The sequence below is a fragment of the Euleptes europaea genome, chromosome 3, assembly GCF_029931775.1.
Source record: "Euleptes europaea isolate rEulEur1 chromosome 3, rEulEur1.hap1, whole genome shotgun sequence".
In the NCBI taxonomy this organism is placed as follows: domain Eukaryota; kingdom Metazoa; phylum Chordata; class Lepidosauria; order Squamata; family Sphaerodactylidae; genus Euleptes; species Euleptes europaea.
In genome coordinates this window covers 100,942,729-100,958,682 of record NC_079314.1, presented here as the reverse complement: position 1 = coordinate 100,958,682, position 15,954 = coordinate 100,942,729, and the positions used below count along the sequence as shown (strand labels likewise).

The following is a 15,954-nucleotide window of genomic DNA, read 5'->3' as shown; positions in this document are numbered from 1 at the left end:
TGTTGCGCTGCATTTTATAAAGAAACTGGCTTGCCTCAGTCAAGCTAGGCTGCTATTGCCTTGGCAACAAACATTCCCTCCTGCTCCCTATAGGAAGCTTTGAAACCTAACCAAAAGGTTTCTGTGTAATCCTTAAGTCTGATTTGGCTCGTGTAAGTCCCCAAGAATTACTACTTCATAGTGCATTTACTGTTCTTAGCAGGCACAATTTGTATCAACGGGAAGGTTCCCACATTGCATGGACATGACTTGATTATTGGCAACCGAGTGTAGAACCTACTCCTGTGAAAAGTGGATTGCTAGAGGGGACATCAAGGTAATAATGGCAGTCTGTGGTCACGCATGCAAGCCATCAAGTGATGGAGAGGACCAGACAAAACAGAAAAAGGAAGGAATAGTCTCTACTCTGCAGGAGAGAGGATGCGGTCTCTGGAAAGCCAGCTTCTGGACTCTTACAAGGGAACCCAGCAGAGCTTTTATGGAACTAATGAATATTTTTGACTAGTCAGCTATAACCATACTAGTCCTGTCTTACAGTGGATAAGAGCTTGTTCCAGTGATTCTAATAAACGAGGCCACAGTCATTGAATAAATGTTGAGTACAAGTCTGAGGCCATTTATGCATGGTCAATTTTGATGCTCGGCTCAAAGCTCTTTTTAAAAAAATGCGACTTTGAAAATGCCTATTCACGGTCCCAACACAAAAGGAGAAATTCCACCCCCACTCTCCTGCTCCTTTGTTCCTGTTTGCATAGTCATTATCATGTGCATAGCTAAAGGGCCTCTGTTATTTTTCATGATTCCTTGAGAGGATTCTTCCCAGCAAATACCAAAGGTCGCGTTACATGGACTCTTAAGTAATGCGAAGCAGGTATGCGCTAGCTTCTCAGTCACTTCGAAATGACGGTTCAGCGTGAAAAATTAAAAAAAAATATGTGGGGCAATTCAGCCTGAAAAAACTCTGCTAATTACCATGCATAAATGGTATGAAAGACTTCCCCCCCACTCTTTGCTCGATAGGAAAAAAAAATGGTAAAAGGCTTGTATAACAGTCAAGAGTAACACTTCCCTAGTTGGTGCTGCAGTTTTCAGTTGATTCGATAAAACTATTAGGACTGTGGTCATTCTAACATACCTGCTTAAGACCACTTCAGGTCCCCAATAAGAATGGATATGATCTGACCAGGAGCCAGACTCTTTCACTAAGCTGTGACTGAACACTTTACTGATACAAGCGATCCCTGTGACATTCTCTGGTTGTCACTTAAAGGACAAGCACTAAATTTGTGTACACCTGTGTGGATCCCAAGGAAGACTTCTATGTAAATGATCTTTTTTACTCTAATAAAATTCACATTTAACACACCTGTCCTCTATTCCTTTTGCCAATTACTCTGAGCCTGCTTTTTACCTTTCCAGGACGAAGACATAATCTGTTAACACAGAGTGGGATGCATCGCTCTTAAAGTGATATTAAGGGAATATTAACCAGGAATTTTTCCTAAGGAGGCAGTAAAATTTTAAGTGCTTCTTAAACTATAAGAGCAGGGACATGACTGCAGTCCTCATGAACCTTCCTGGAAGATATTTTGCAATAGTTCAGTTATAATTTCCCTTTAAGCGGGGAGGGAGCATGCTTGTATCTGGCTGCAGACATGATCTTTTATGGAAGAAGTCAACAGTATATATGGGCTTTGTGTGCGTAAAGTCCTAGCTTTGTTTCAGCTCTTGTTAAAAGAATCTTGGACGACAGGGTTATAAGAGACCTTAACCTGCACAGCCAGACACTGCAGGCAAGAGAAGGCTAGACAGATTGCCTGTCTATCAGTATAACAGATTGGTCCTTAGTGTTTAAGAACGCAAATTATAAACGTTCACTCGTTTCTTCCACATACCCTTTTACAAAACATTTTTCTTGCCGGACTATTTCCGCTGGTTAGAAACCCATAAATTTAGAGGAGCTTTCTTATTGGCAAGGTAATGCCTTAGACTCAGCCGAAATGCAAGGGAGATACAATAAAATCACAGAAGAACGCAAATGCCCATTTTGTCCAGATCATGTAGATTCCCGAGCCCATGTTTTAGCATGTCCACAAAATTATACTGCACAAAATAAATATATTACTCCCTGGATAAAATTGGTAATGACGCTTTGAGCAGTGGATACTGCGTTATCTGCTGTCAAGCAGAGAATTGCATGAAAGGTGGCAACTTTTTATAGTGTCAGGAAATTTTTTAAAATATTAATCCCCCCACTTTTTTTTAGTGTGGAATGGTAGAATAGCCAATGGCTGTTAAATCTAGGGAAAGGGATTTATTAGTATAACAGGGCTTTGCACTTCGTTTTGTCTATACAAAAGTATACATCACTGTAGTGTGATACCAAGAACCTGTGCAGGTTGCAGATCATATAGGCTGGGGTGTGTGCATTTCAAATATCCAAATAGCAGAGGAAACATACCATGTAATACCAACAAGTCCAAATAGCACTTTCATTGAAGACATCCTTCACTTGTACAGTACTGGACAGTCATTCTTCAAGAAATGTTCATGGCACGCCTTGTGTTCTGCTGCAGCCATCTTCGACCTCTCTACCTCCAGCCATTTTTAATAAGACAAGCTAAAAGCCTGACAGCTGGCTATGCACAATCGGACTGCAACCGCTTTCACTGCTCCAGAAAGAGCACATAAACTTTTCAGCTGCTGCTTAGCATTGTTTTGAGTGCTTCCATTAAAAAAAAAAAAATCACTCGCGATAACAAGTGACTTCTGCTTTGGCTATGATGCACCTTGAAGCATTTGCTCTTTTTTCCTGGAGTCACAGAAGAACCGGAGCTTCCTCGGTAACAGCCTCACTTCCACGGGCATAGCTTCATACTCCTCGTCGTCTATAGCCAAGAAGCCTTCTGTATCCTGGAGAGAGAAAGCAGGGATTTGCAATAACTGGTTACAACCTAGATATGCTGCCTAAGGACAGGTTTGAGCAGTTGTTCCCCACCCCGGACAGTTATTTACCAGGAAGAACCAAGAAAGGATAGTCACACACATATTCTGAGTGAGGTCTCGGCTCAGTCTCCTTCAAGATGCTCTCTTGTCAAATACTTCATATACACCTATTTTTCTGCATGGGCCAATTTTTGCCCTTCCCAATGGTGCCCTGGCTTACACGCTCCCATAAGAACATAAGAAAAACCATGCTGGGTCAGACCAAGGCTCATCAAGTCCAGAAGTCTGTTCACACAGCAGCCAACCAGGTGCCTTTAGGAAGCCCCCCCCCAAAAGACAACTGCAGCAGCATCATCCTGCCACCAAGGAAGTCGAGTTGTGACACAGAGCTGAATATCTGTTGTCTTGAAAACCCTTCAGGGTCGCCGTAAGTTTGGTTGCAACTTGAAGGCACTTTTCACCACCACTAGACCTACAGTTGCCGTCTACTGTTAATATAGTTACTCACTTGCTTCATTAATACCCCACCTTCCTCCCTGATGGGGACCCAAAGTGGCATATGTGGTTCTCCATTTTATCCTCACAACAATCCTGTGAGGAAAGTTAGGACGAGCGTTTATGACTGTCCCAAAGTCACCCAACGAGTTCTGTGGCAGAGTGGGGAGTTGAACCTGGGTCTCCCAGGTCTCAGTGTCCAACGCCCTAACCACTACACCAACCTGGCTGTTCACTTGGGTCCCAGGGAGACAAAACAGGACTGAAAAGAGCTTCTCAGGAAGGCCAGCTCTCCTTCCCAAAGTGGGAAACACGACCCGATTCAAGTCTTCATCAAGTCTTCTATTACCTGTAAGAAACTGAAGCTAAGCTTTTTTCATCTCTTGACTTCTCACCTCTGGAAGCTGTAAGATACACCTGCTGGCCTGAAGACACTGGCTTCCTTCTGGACATAAGTGAGGGTCCTGCATCTTTTGGCTTCTGTTCAAAATACAGAGGCAAAGAGTAAGAGTCTACAGGAGGGCTTAATAAGAAACAACACCAATTAGGCCGTGGGACCACTTTTTATCTTCTTCCTTAATAACGATTTGTAGACCACACCTGGCAACTACCAATCCAGGGGAATTTGAGAAATGGATGCTGTTGCTAACTGGCTGCTCTGTGATCCACCTTGGCAAGCCATACACTAAAAGCTGCGATCCTCCTCCAAACACTCTGGGTTCTTTTTTAGGCTGCTGCTCATCTAGCCTGAGAAAGCAGGGGTATCCGTAACAGGGCCTCAGACGATGACCATAGTGGACGTGTAGGCTTGTAAGGGAGCAGGTAGTCTAGGTAAGCTGTTCCCAAACCAGACAGGGTTGTAAAGGCCAACACCAGCACCATGAATTGGGCTTGGAAACAAATTGGGAGCCAGTGTAGATGGGCCAAGGATGGAGTGGTATGATCCCTATGACTCACTCCAATCAACATCCTGGCTGTGGCATTCTGTACCAGCTGAAGTTTCTGAACGCTTCTCAAGGGCAGCCCCATGTACAGCACATAGCAGTAATCTAAACTAGATGTTACCAGGACATGCACCATGGTGGCCCTATGTTTTCTAAAAGAAATACAAAGGCAAAAGGGGCTAGACAGAATGTAACTCGTGTGTTTTAAACTGAACATGTGCAATATACTGCAAATGGACATCATAAGGAGCTACAATAGTGTACAGAGACCAGCAGGGCAACACTCTATGCTAAAGGGGGTCATTGTTTGGCAGAAGGATAGCTCTGAGATGTCATGGTATCACCTAAAAAAGTCTTCACTGAGGTGGATTTCTAAGGGACATGTGCATTCAGAAGAAAATCATGCACGTAGCTAGAGTTTTGATTCTTGCTTTTACTGAAAGCACCACCTTTTAAACAGGCTTTTCTTTGGAAACAGGTAGAGGGCTGTGGCCAAAAGGGCAAGCAAAGCTTTTGCTACAAAAGCATACTCGTTTCTTTGGATCCTAGACTAGAACAGGTAGCCTGCAATGGCTGAATGCTAGCAGAGCTCCCTGCATTACCATACAATCATCGGCTGGAGACAGCCCTGGCCCCATTTAGGGCTCATCCCAGAGGGGTTCTGGGAAAGGGGAGGCAAGCAGCAGGAAACAGATGTGACTGCCTGATCCATGCCTCGTGGGAGCTGCCTTTTGACGGCTTCCCGTAGTGAGCATTTATACCTACCGTGCCTCCACAGAGGCCTTTACTGGCTAATCCCTGACCATTTCCTTTCTCAACTTTATCTTCTCTCCAGAGATCTGCGCAGAATCACACTCCTCCGCTGCTTGTTTCTTCCCCCCTCCTTCTATCTACAGCATTTGAGACCTGAACTGGGAAGAAGAGTTGTGGTTTTTTATACGCCGACTTTCTCTACCACTTAAGGAAGAATCAAACCGGCTTACAATCACCTTTCCTTCCCCTCCCCACGACAGACACCATGTAAGGTAGGTGGGGCTGAGAGAGCTCTAAGAGCTGCAACTAGCCCAAGGTCACCCAGCTGGCTTCATGTGGAGAAGTGGGGAAACCAACCCAGTTCACCAGATTAGTGTCCGCCGCTCATGTGGAGGAGTGGGGAATCAAACCTGGTTCTCCAGATCAGAATCCACTGCTCCAAAACCACTGCTCTTAACCACTACACCACGTTGGCCAGTTTCTTTACAGCTGCCTGCAACTCAGGAAGCGGTTCTGCTTCTCGGTATTCCCTGTCTCTGAAAGCTCCCTATATGAATTCACCGAAAGCGCTGTACTTCAGAAGGTAGAGAATTTGCACAAAATGGCAGTGAGAATCCCGTTTTGCAGATGGGTCAAAGGGGGAGAGGTACTTAGGAGACAAAAGCCATTGCAAAAAGCCTGCGGTCGGAGCCCCAAATGCTTACAGGCATCGTCAGTCTGGAACTGAATGGGAGAGGTCTCCAAATAATGCCAGATTTGGCAATTTATTTTGCACTTGCGTAGAAGATGTGACATCGTGCTCTTTTTCCCCAGCACTTATGGCACTAATATTCAGATGTTGGTTGGTTTCAATTTCCTCTAAGGCCACGTTTCTGTTGACAGTATGACAGACTCCACTGCTCCAAACCACCACTCTTAACCACTACACCAAGCTGGCCCTCTCTAAGACAAACAAGTGTGTATGAAGTTCTCTCCATTGCTTGTTTACATGTTAACTTTATTCCCTTTAGTGGTGGTAGACGAATTCATTTCTTCACTAGTTGCTTTCTATACTGAATCCAACAAGCTATTAAATAGGGCAACATGAGAAATTCTGGAGAAGGTAAGTTAGGGTTAGAGGTTAACTGTGCTGCGTTGATGGCAATGAAGAACTGTGGTGAGCTTGAGATTAGATTTTTATGATATTAATTACTGGAAAAATGGTCACTACAATACAAATCACTGAAAGCTGAAAAAAAATGAGTCTGGCTCCCAAATTTGCAAAGAGAAAATTTGCCAAGGCCTGTTAGCCCCCCATGCTCACCCTCTTTTTATGTAGTCTCCTTTGCTGATTGTATCTGGTTCAATGCAAACATTCATGAAGTCTTCAGTGCGCTAAAAGAAATTTTTCGGAAGAGATAAATCAGCACTTGCATCCACGCCATCTCATTTGCCTTTCAAAGAAATATTTACATGTTCAACCTTGTGTCTTTGAACAACCACCACCACAAAGATCAGTTTCCCCCATTGCTGTGGAAAAATAATATTGCTGGCAAGACAGCTATAAAGAGAACAGTTCTTTGTGCACTTTAAATGGATACTGTCATGTTGAAGTCTGTACACCAAGCACATTCTCACATGCACACACACCTCTTATCATTATCTCTGTGTACCAAATACTAACTCAGAAGATTAAAAAATATTTTTGCATTAACATTTACGCTGCCTTTTTACACTCCCATTCCATAGTGAAAGCTGTCAAAGGACAGTAGCTCTTTATGAACAAAGTCCTCACAAGCAAGAACATCATTAATTCTGAAGGAGAAAAAAAGACTTACTTCCATTAAAATCCTTAACCAATAAGCTCATTTTGGAGAAAACACAATACGTCAAGGAATTATTACATGTTTCAAAACCTGAATCCATTAAATACCTCTGATTAAAAGCGACCAAAAAAAACAACACAACATGCAAAATTCTGAATTCTCTGGAACTCTTCATCAGGCTAGATGTTAAAGGGGGGGAATGGGGGGGAAAAGAGTGTCCAGGCCACAAACCTAAAGCCTCTTTGCTTCTTCTTCTGCTGACCTCTGTGGACTCATTTGACTTCAGTGGGTGAAGGTGTGTGGCTAGTATCATAGAATCAGAGTTGGAAGGGACCACCAGGGTCACCAAGTCCAACTCCCTGCACAATGCAAGAAATTCACTACAGCTTACCACCTCCCGAGGAAGCCTGTTCCACTGAGGAACCACTCGAACTGTTAGAAAATTCTTCCTAATGTCTAGACGGAAACTCTTTTGATTTAATTTCAACCCATTGGTTCTGGTCCGACCTTCTGGGGCAACAGAAAACAACTCAGCACCATCCTCTATGGGACAGCCCTTCAAGTACTTGTATTAAATTATCAAGTTACACCCATGGTATTTCAAGAAAGATGGTGTGACAGGCCCTGTCCTGAAACTGAGGGGACCCACACTGACGCTGTGAGAATCTGGGGAAACTGCCTGGTTTTGATATATAAACCTTCCCCTCAAATACAAGGTGTTCTTAGGGCAGCAAGTGTAAAAAGGCTTCGGGTCGCTGCTGTGAGGTACGTTTTGTACTGAGCCTGAACAGCACAGAGATTACGGAAGCAAGAGGTTTAATAAAACAACAAAAAAGAGATGTATTTATATACAGGTTATGTGGCGAATTCTCTTTAAAGCTTGAAGTTACCATGCCTGCTCATAACCACAGACAGGCCTCACAACTCCACCGTCTTCCAGAAGCGGAGTTAAACCACTCTGCCACACTACCAGGCAGAGCTACACCCGAAACGGTCTGCTCCCTCACTGAGACAATTCCCCCATTTCTGTCTGCGCTCCTAGGTCCTGTGTTTGTGTTTTTCCTAACCCTCCATCTCACCCACTGAGACTGGATGCTGGAGCAGCACCCCCATACTTCTCGGGGCAGGATCCATCATAGATGGCATTAAGATCATGGTTTGGGTGATCTATTTCTCCCTCCCACCTCCATATTTTTTGTGTTTTGAACACCCAGACTGAAGTCCAAACCTTGCCCACTCTGTTGGGTTACTTGGTTGGTCCTGATAAAGAATAATTCCATGGCTTTTGCCTTTTGGATGTTGAGGCGGGCCAAAGCAGCTACCCACATCTTTTGTTTGTGTCTCCCAATCATCTTTTAAGACTGCCAAATTAGTAGTGATGGGGGCTGAAAAGGTTTTATGGACAGGCTTACAGCTGCAGAAGTAAAAGGGAACATACTGGCGAAAGCCCAGAATCTGACCAAGGTGGGGAAATCTGGATTAGACTACTGTCGCATATTCTAAGAGGGGTTGCCCATCAAAAACATCCAGATGTTACTAGTGCAGAATATGGCTGTGAGAGTTTCTTCTTACTGGGCAAGGAAAGGAAAAAGAGCTGCGTGGGACGCCGAAGGCCCTTCTACCAGACAGTGTCACAGGCTACCATATGTGAACAGGATTTTGATATGAAAACATGTCCCATTAGGCTTCATAAGGACAGAAATGTGTTAAAAAGATGTTATGTTACTGCATAGACTGGAACACCTTTGACTGTATAAGCTCAAGGCTTACTTGCTATGCTGTAGAATTTACCGTATATACTCACGTATAAGCCGAGTTTTTCAGCCCAAAAAAAGGGCTGAAAAAGCTGGCCTCGGCTTATACGCGGGTCAATACGGTAGGGGTTTGCTGTCATTTTCACTCAACGCCACAGGTATTGGGCCGAAGATATTTCAAGGAGGCCATCACCTGACAGAAGACGTTTCTTCCTGGCCCAAAGGTTAACCCGCCTCCCTCCAATACAATGGAAGAAAAGTTCTAAAAAGTAGTCACATTTCTGAGTGGGAAGGAAAGTCTAGGATTCTTATATGTCTGGTGGCTCTTACTTTCAGGTCAAGGTGTCTGTTTTGAGTGGTGATGGACAATTCAATCGCAGACAGCTGGGTTTCTTGCCAGGCCTCAGGGGTCACCTCCGTTGGGATTTCTGAGATCCAAGAGGGAAGATACCATTAAGCAAGAAATGACAGCAAGGCAATACAGGTAGAGTATCCCTTATCCGGACATCCCAAATCCGGACTGATCCGAAAACCGGACCGTTTGAGCTGGCGTGTAGGTAGATCCGTGCGGCCTGTTTTCAATGTTTCCTTTCACCTAAAAAAAATAAAATACAGGGCACACTGCATCGGAGGTGGAGACTGAAAGCCTGCCGCTGTTTGTTTGTTTGTTGCTGCTATTGTTCAACAGCTGGTACAGGTACTCCGGTGAGATAGTTACACCTTTGCTTTCTGATGGTTCAATGTGCACAAAACTCTTAAAAGTATTGTTTAAAATTTCATTTAGGCTACGTGTATTAAGTGTCCATAAAACATAAATGAATTTGGGTCCCATCCACAAGATATCTCGTTATGTATATGCGAAAATTCCAATATATGGTAAGATCCAAAAATACAGACCACTTCTGGTCCCGAGCAGTCCGGATAAGGGATACTCAACCAGTACTGTGGTAATGCTAGCAAAGGTCAAGATCCTTTTCTTTTTAGCTACCACACAAGGCTTCATTTCATCCATCTTTAATGCTCAGGGATACGAGGAAGCAAGGAAGATTGGTGGTGGAAAGTGTCATCAAGTCACAGTCGACTTATGGCGACCACGTAGGGTTTTCCAGGCAAGAGACGTTCAGAGGCGGTTTGCCATTGCCTGCCTCTGCATAGCAGCCCTGGACTTACTTGGTGGTCTCCCATCCAAGTACAAACCAGGGCTGACCCTGCTTAGCTTCCAAGATCTGATGAGATTAGGCTAGCCTGGGCCATTCACAGCCACAAAGCAGCGTAACTCATAGTATTTTCTGAAGTAGAAGAAGAAGAGTTGGTTTTTACATGCCAACTTTCTCTACCACTTAAGGCAGAATCAAACCGGCTTACGATCACCTTCCCTTCACCTCCCCACAACAGACACCCTGTGAGGTAGGTGGGGCTGAGAGAGCTCTAAGAGAGCTGTGACTAGCCCAAGGTCATTCAGCTTGGCTTCATGTGGAGGAGCGGGAAAACAAATCCAGTTCACCAGATTAGCCTCTGCCGCTCATGTGGAGGAGTGGGGAATCAAACCCAGTTCTCCAGATCAGACTCCACCGCTCCAAACCACACCACGCTGGCTCTATGATGGATCTCACAAGATCATATCACATAGGCACAGTGGGGAGAAAGGGCTCTTCTAACACGGGGATTAAAAAGAAAATCTCTGCACTTTTGCTTACCTTTTAGAGCTGGTGCCCAGTACTGTGCAAGCCTCTTGTAAAGCCTGATGTATAAAGGCGGCCTCCCAGTCGTCTGCTCCGGCTCCTCTGGAGGCCTTGGAGTTGGGCCCAAATAGGTGAGGGAGGCTGGATGCTTCTGAGGCCACCCCTGGACATTTGACCAGAAAAATAAAGCAAAAGGTCCATCTGACTGGGCATCTAAGGGCTCAGCTTAGATATTAAGCAGCAGACACGGGTCTAAAAATCTTGGCTGCTGCTGAACGCCTGCCATGCAGAGGTCACAACTTACAGGGCAGAACCACCGGACAGATGAAGAAGGGGTATTTAACTGTTCCACCGATGGCAATCCCCCCAGCTCCACCCCCCCCCCAATCATGCAGCAAAGCACATGTTTGGGGACTTCAGGGAAGAAGAAGAGCTGGTTTTTATATGCTGACTTTCTCTACCACTTAAGAACCAAACCAGCTTGCAATCACCTTCCCTTCCCCTCTCCACAACAGACACCCTGTGAGGTAGGTGGGGCTGAGAGAGCTGTGACTAGCCCAAGGTCACCCAGCTGGCTTCATGTGTAGGAGTGGGGAAACAAATCCAACTCACCAGATTAGCCTCCACCGCTCATGTGGAAGAGTGGGGAATCAAACCTGGTTCTCCAGATCAGAGTCCACCGCTCCAAACCACCCCTCTTCACCACTACACCACGCTGGCTCTGGAAGGGAGTGGCCGGGGTGAAAAAATGGTGATTGGCAGTCGGGTCAGGAATAACCCCACTTCTGCCCTTAATGTGGTGCAGGTACTTTTGCAGCTCTCTGGCAGCAGCTGGGTTTCCAAGACCTACCAATTGTCTAGCTTGGCCCTTTTAACCACTGTGCTCACAACAAAACACAGCCTCTAGTACAGCATGTGACACCCCTGCCACGGAAGGCAAGATGTGAAATAGCAAAGGCTTCAGGGAAGGTCACGAGAGTCACTGTCACTGCTTGTATCAGTGGTGAACGGAGGAAGGTTGATCAGTAGAAAGGATATATAATCAACGTTTTCATAGCCAAACTTTGCATAGCTCTCCTGTAGAACTCAATGCCACAGGATACTGTTAAGCAAGATCTAGTCTAGAAGGTTTCTGGAGAGGGATCATATAAATTTCCCAGTTCAGTGGATACAAATACTGCAATTATACATTCCTTAATAATAACTGGCCATTGTAGCTGATGCAAACAGAAAGTGAGTGTTGCTAGAGGTTGAACTAGGATGACCTCAGAGGGGTCCAATCCCCACTCAGCCAATCGTAGACCAGTTCCTCTGCCTCCAATACTTGCTCAGTTGGGTTGTGAGGATAAAGTGGAAAATAATCACTCCTTAGAAGTCAGGCATTATTTTTTTTAATTGCCTATCCAGCCAGAAGTAAAAGCAGTTTATTCGATTTTACAACATTAATAACTTTAATGTTTGCTCAGTACTGTAAGTTGTTGGGGGAACAGGTGGGAGGAGAGCTCCAGAGGACAGAACCGCACTTGACGTTCTCCCACAAACTTCTCACGCAAGCTGTGGCCACCAGCAGGAGACTCTGGACTTGCTGGTCTACTCGAGTCTGTCGTTACATGATTGACGCTGCGGCATTTCAGCCAAAGGTTACACGGTATATTATCTGCTCGGGAATCCGAGGGGGAGAGGCGCGAACGGGGTAAAAAAAATAAAATACAGCCCCTTTAACGTCTGTCAAATCCTTCGGCGCTTGAGAACTTTAAAACTAGAGCAATTAACCTTTCTGCTCGTTTTGTGACAGAAGGCAGGCTGACTGCAAGAGGCAGATTATCAACAGTCCTGCGGGCTCTATTTATAGGCGCCGCTTACGTCAACTGAATAAATCTCAGGGCGCGAGGATTAGCATAACAAAACCACAAGAGAGTGCTGCTGTGGAGGAAGGCAGCGGGAGTCGCTTCCGAGGCTCCTCCGCCGCAGCATCTCTTCACCCTTCTGGGGTGTGCCAGCAGCTTCTGGCATCACGGTACTATTTCAGCTGCATTCCAGGACGATGCTTTTGAGCGCGGCACCGTTTCTGCTGCCTGTCTTGACGGATGATGCTCGGCGCTAAATGGGTTTCAAGTAAGCCCGGGCCTGAGGGCCAGTTTTGAACAGGTGATGGCTACTCTCACTTCTGCAAACAGTACAAGCTCGCAGGACGGGTGAAAAGTGACAGAAAAACACGAAACGGTCTCGCACCGAGGCGGATTTTTGTTCCCTGTAGTTCACAACCGTCTCTGCAGACTGGGAGAGGCCTCCCAAGGTACGACAATCCTATTCACTGGAGATGCTGGGGGCTGAACTTGGGACCTTATTTACGCAGGGCACAGTATTGTGTTCCGCAACTGACCTGTGCTAGGCATGGTTGGGATACGCGGCTGTTCGCCTTCCTCCCAACACCACTACATCAAAGCCACTGACACTGTGAAGAATTGTTACCTTGAATGTATTGAAAAAGTGGGCTGCTTTAGCTTTCAGAGGCCCAAGGTACCAGTACCTGGAAAAGAAGAAAAACAACTAAACCCCTTATAAATAATTGATGCAATTCCTACGAAAGCTTTTTTTGCAGCCTCATGAGCACATGAAGCTGCCTTATACTGAATCAGACCTTTGGTCCATCAAAGTCAGTATTGTCTGCTCAGACCAGCAGCAGCTCTCCAGGGTCTCAGGCAGAGGTCCTTCACAGCACCTACTTGCCTAGTCCTTTAATTGGAGATGCTGGGGATTGAACATGGGATCTTCTGCATGCTAAGCAGATGCTCTACCACTGAGCCACATCCCCTCCCTCATCTTTGAACTGGGGTGTGGGGGAGCATGGGAAAGATCTACCTCTGCAAGTGCCTTCCACAGACACTGCATAGGATCTATGACAGTGAAAAAGAACCAGCGTATACATTACAAAGCCCACATGAAACAGTTTTACTGTGGCTACTCCTTGCAATGCCTGTAACTCATGGAGGACGACCACCTACTTCTGTGTGAACTTATTTGACCACTATGGTCATTTCAGAGGCCCTGCTTCAGGTGTCTCCACCATCTGAGGCAACCCAAGACAAGGACTTCTTGGTCACGGCACCAAAATTATGGAGGGATTAGTCTGTCCCCTTCTAGCATTGCCTTCTACCAGTAGGTGACTTTTTAAAAAATTGTTTCGTCTGGTGTTCCCTTACTGATTCTCATCATCTTGCCCATGTGTTTACGTGTTTTGTTTTAATGGTGTTTTTTTTTAGTATTAATATGGGTTTTTAACCTTGTTTTAATGTTTTTTATTGTTTGCTGCCTTAGGGGCCCTATGTTGGGTGGAAAGACAGCTTAAAAATATTTGAAATAAATAATTCCCAACATGGATCACCCGCCCCGTGTGGGTAACTTCCGCATCACTGCCAATCGCATCTGGTGGGGGGGTGTAGACAGGAGACTGCATCACTCTCCAAATGCAGAAGTAGTTTCCACTGGCTTCCACGCCAAGTACGCGTAGACCAGAAAACGAATCCAGACTCACAGTAACTCTCTATGCCTTGGGCCACCTTGGGAGGGAAAGAAAATCTATTCCAGGATTCGCCAACCTTTGTGCGCCTGTAGAATTCTCACAAAGGACCGGGGGCACAACCGCAAAATGGCTGCCACAGTAGGCGGAGCTAATACACAAAACGGCTGCTGCAAGAGATGGAGCCAACCACAAAATAGCAGGAATACGGTTATATATAACTCTAACAGTAATTGTTCAACTTTTCAGTTAGAAGCTCTGTTTAACAGGATGCGTTTTAGTCTACACAGGCAGCAGCCCTGCTGGACAAAGGCCCCACCTAGCCCCGCCCACTTTCCAAAAGCACTTGGTGAGCACCAGGAAAGGCTTTGGCAGGTGCCATGGTCCCCGGGCACACCACGTTGGGGATCCCTGATTGATTCTCTAGTGCCTCGAGGAGGGCACTTTTAACACAGTGGACCAGTCCAGGGTTTGAAGAGCTGCACTCAAGTTTGAGCTTACGAAACCCGAGAAGGGAGAAGCAGCTTGTTACGGTCCAAACTCCAAGTCACTGCCATTATGGGAACCCATAATGGCACACCCACTGGTCCCTGTACTATCAGCCCAACTATCAGATGTTAGAGAGCATCTCAGGCTAACCCTGCCACAGTACGGAACTGCAGGAGATTGCTTGAGATAGTGACGGATGAGAATAGGCAGTAAGTGCAAACGCAGGAGCAAAAAGCGAACAGCATCGAAGCAATACTGAATGCCTTTACTTGCTGACTTTCACCCCGGCGTCTCTGTAAGCGCCCCATCTCAATCCCGTCACAGCAAACACAGGCTGGTCTTTGTTTCCCTGTAAAGGAAAAACAAAACACAAAAAGCAACATTTGATTGCAAGCAGCACGTTAATTTTACTAACCTCCCATTAGCCCCGTGGCGCAGAGTGGTAAACTGCAGTATTGCAGTCAAAAGCTCTGCTCACAACCTGAGTTCAATCCCAACAGAAGTCAGTTTCAGGTAGCCGGCTCAAGGTTGACTCAGCCTTCCATCCTTCCAAGGTTGGTAAAATAAGTACCCAGCTTGCTCGGGGTAAAGTGTAGATGACTGGGGAAGGCACTGGCAAACCACCCCGTAAACATAGTGTGCCTAGTAAACGTCAGGATGTGAAGTCACCCCATGGGTCAGGAATTACCCGGTGCTTGCACAGGGGACTACTTTTACCTTTTTACCCATTAGCCCAGTCACAATGGGTCTAAAAGGGGGCTAAACAAAGCACCAACCACTAAATGCCAGCTGACTCTAACAGAAAGGACATATTAACGTTTCACTGAGTAGGTTTGATTGTACCTCTTCAGCCATGAGCTGTGTTGGTGTGTGCGTATGTACAGATACCTGCAGTCGAAATCCAAGAATAGAGTAGCACCCGCTATATAAAATGGTTGAAAAGAAAAGGAAGTTTTTACACAAAGATCACAAGAGTAAGACCTTGTTTTCCTGGTGTTTCTCTAATTTCATTCGGATCATGGCTACTTGCAGTGGGAAGAAGATGGCATCCCTAATAGGACTTCCCGGAACCAATTATTACAGCCATACCTAATATATGCAAAGAGAACAAAAGGTATGCCCTACTCAATAACCCCTAGTAGAAGATCCAACACTATTGGCCTGTAACAACCTTTATTTTGGTTGGTCACCGAACTCATCATCCAATGAGATGGATTTCCATTATAATAAAGGTAAAGGCAGTCCCCTATGCAACAACCGGGTCAACACTGACCCATGGGGTGACATCACATCACTGCGCTTCCTAGGCAGACTTTGTTTACGGGGTGGTCTGCCATTGCCTTCCCCAGTCGTCTACATTTTACTCCCAGCAAGCTGGGTACTCATTTTATCGACCTCAGAAGGATGGAAGGCTGAGTCAACCCTGAGCCAGCTTACCTGAAACCGACTTGTCGGGATCGAACTCAGGCCGCGAGCAGAGCAGAGCTCACCATTACAATAGCTAATGATATAAGTGTTCTGCCCTCAGTTTCTCCTCCCTGGACAGAGGGGTGCTTTCAAGAATTA

General features: G+C 45.7%; 1 protein-coding gene across 1 annotated transcript in view; it reads right to left on the bottom strand.

Annotated features, from left to right (window-relative positions):
* Positions 1-2,743: 2,743 nt before the first annotated feature.
* The window catches only part of AGK (acylglycerol kinase), a 45,989-nt gene continuing 32,778 nt past the window's right edge, over positions 2,744-15,954 (bottom strand). Inside the window, exons 9-15 of the mRNA XM_056846739.1 lie at positions 14,658-14,737; positions 12,852-12,909; positions 10,395-10,542; positions 9,028-9,125; positions 6,442-6,512; positions 3,837-3,921; positions 2,744-2,913 (exon numbers count right to left, since the gene is read on the bottom strand). Coding sequence (XP_056702717.1) covers positions 2,779-2,913; positions 3,837-3,921; positions 6,442-6,512; positions 9,028-9,125; positions 10,395-10,542; positions 12,852-12,909; positions 14,658-14,737 — 675 coding nt within the window. The 3' untranslated portion in view covers positions 2,744-2,778. The remainder of the gene's footprint in view (positions 2,914-3,836; positions 3,922-6,441; positions 6,513-9,027; positions 9,126-10,394; positions 10,543-12,851; positions 12,910-14,657; positions 14,738-15,954) is intronic.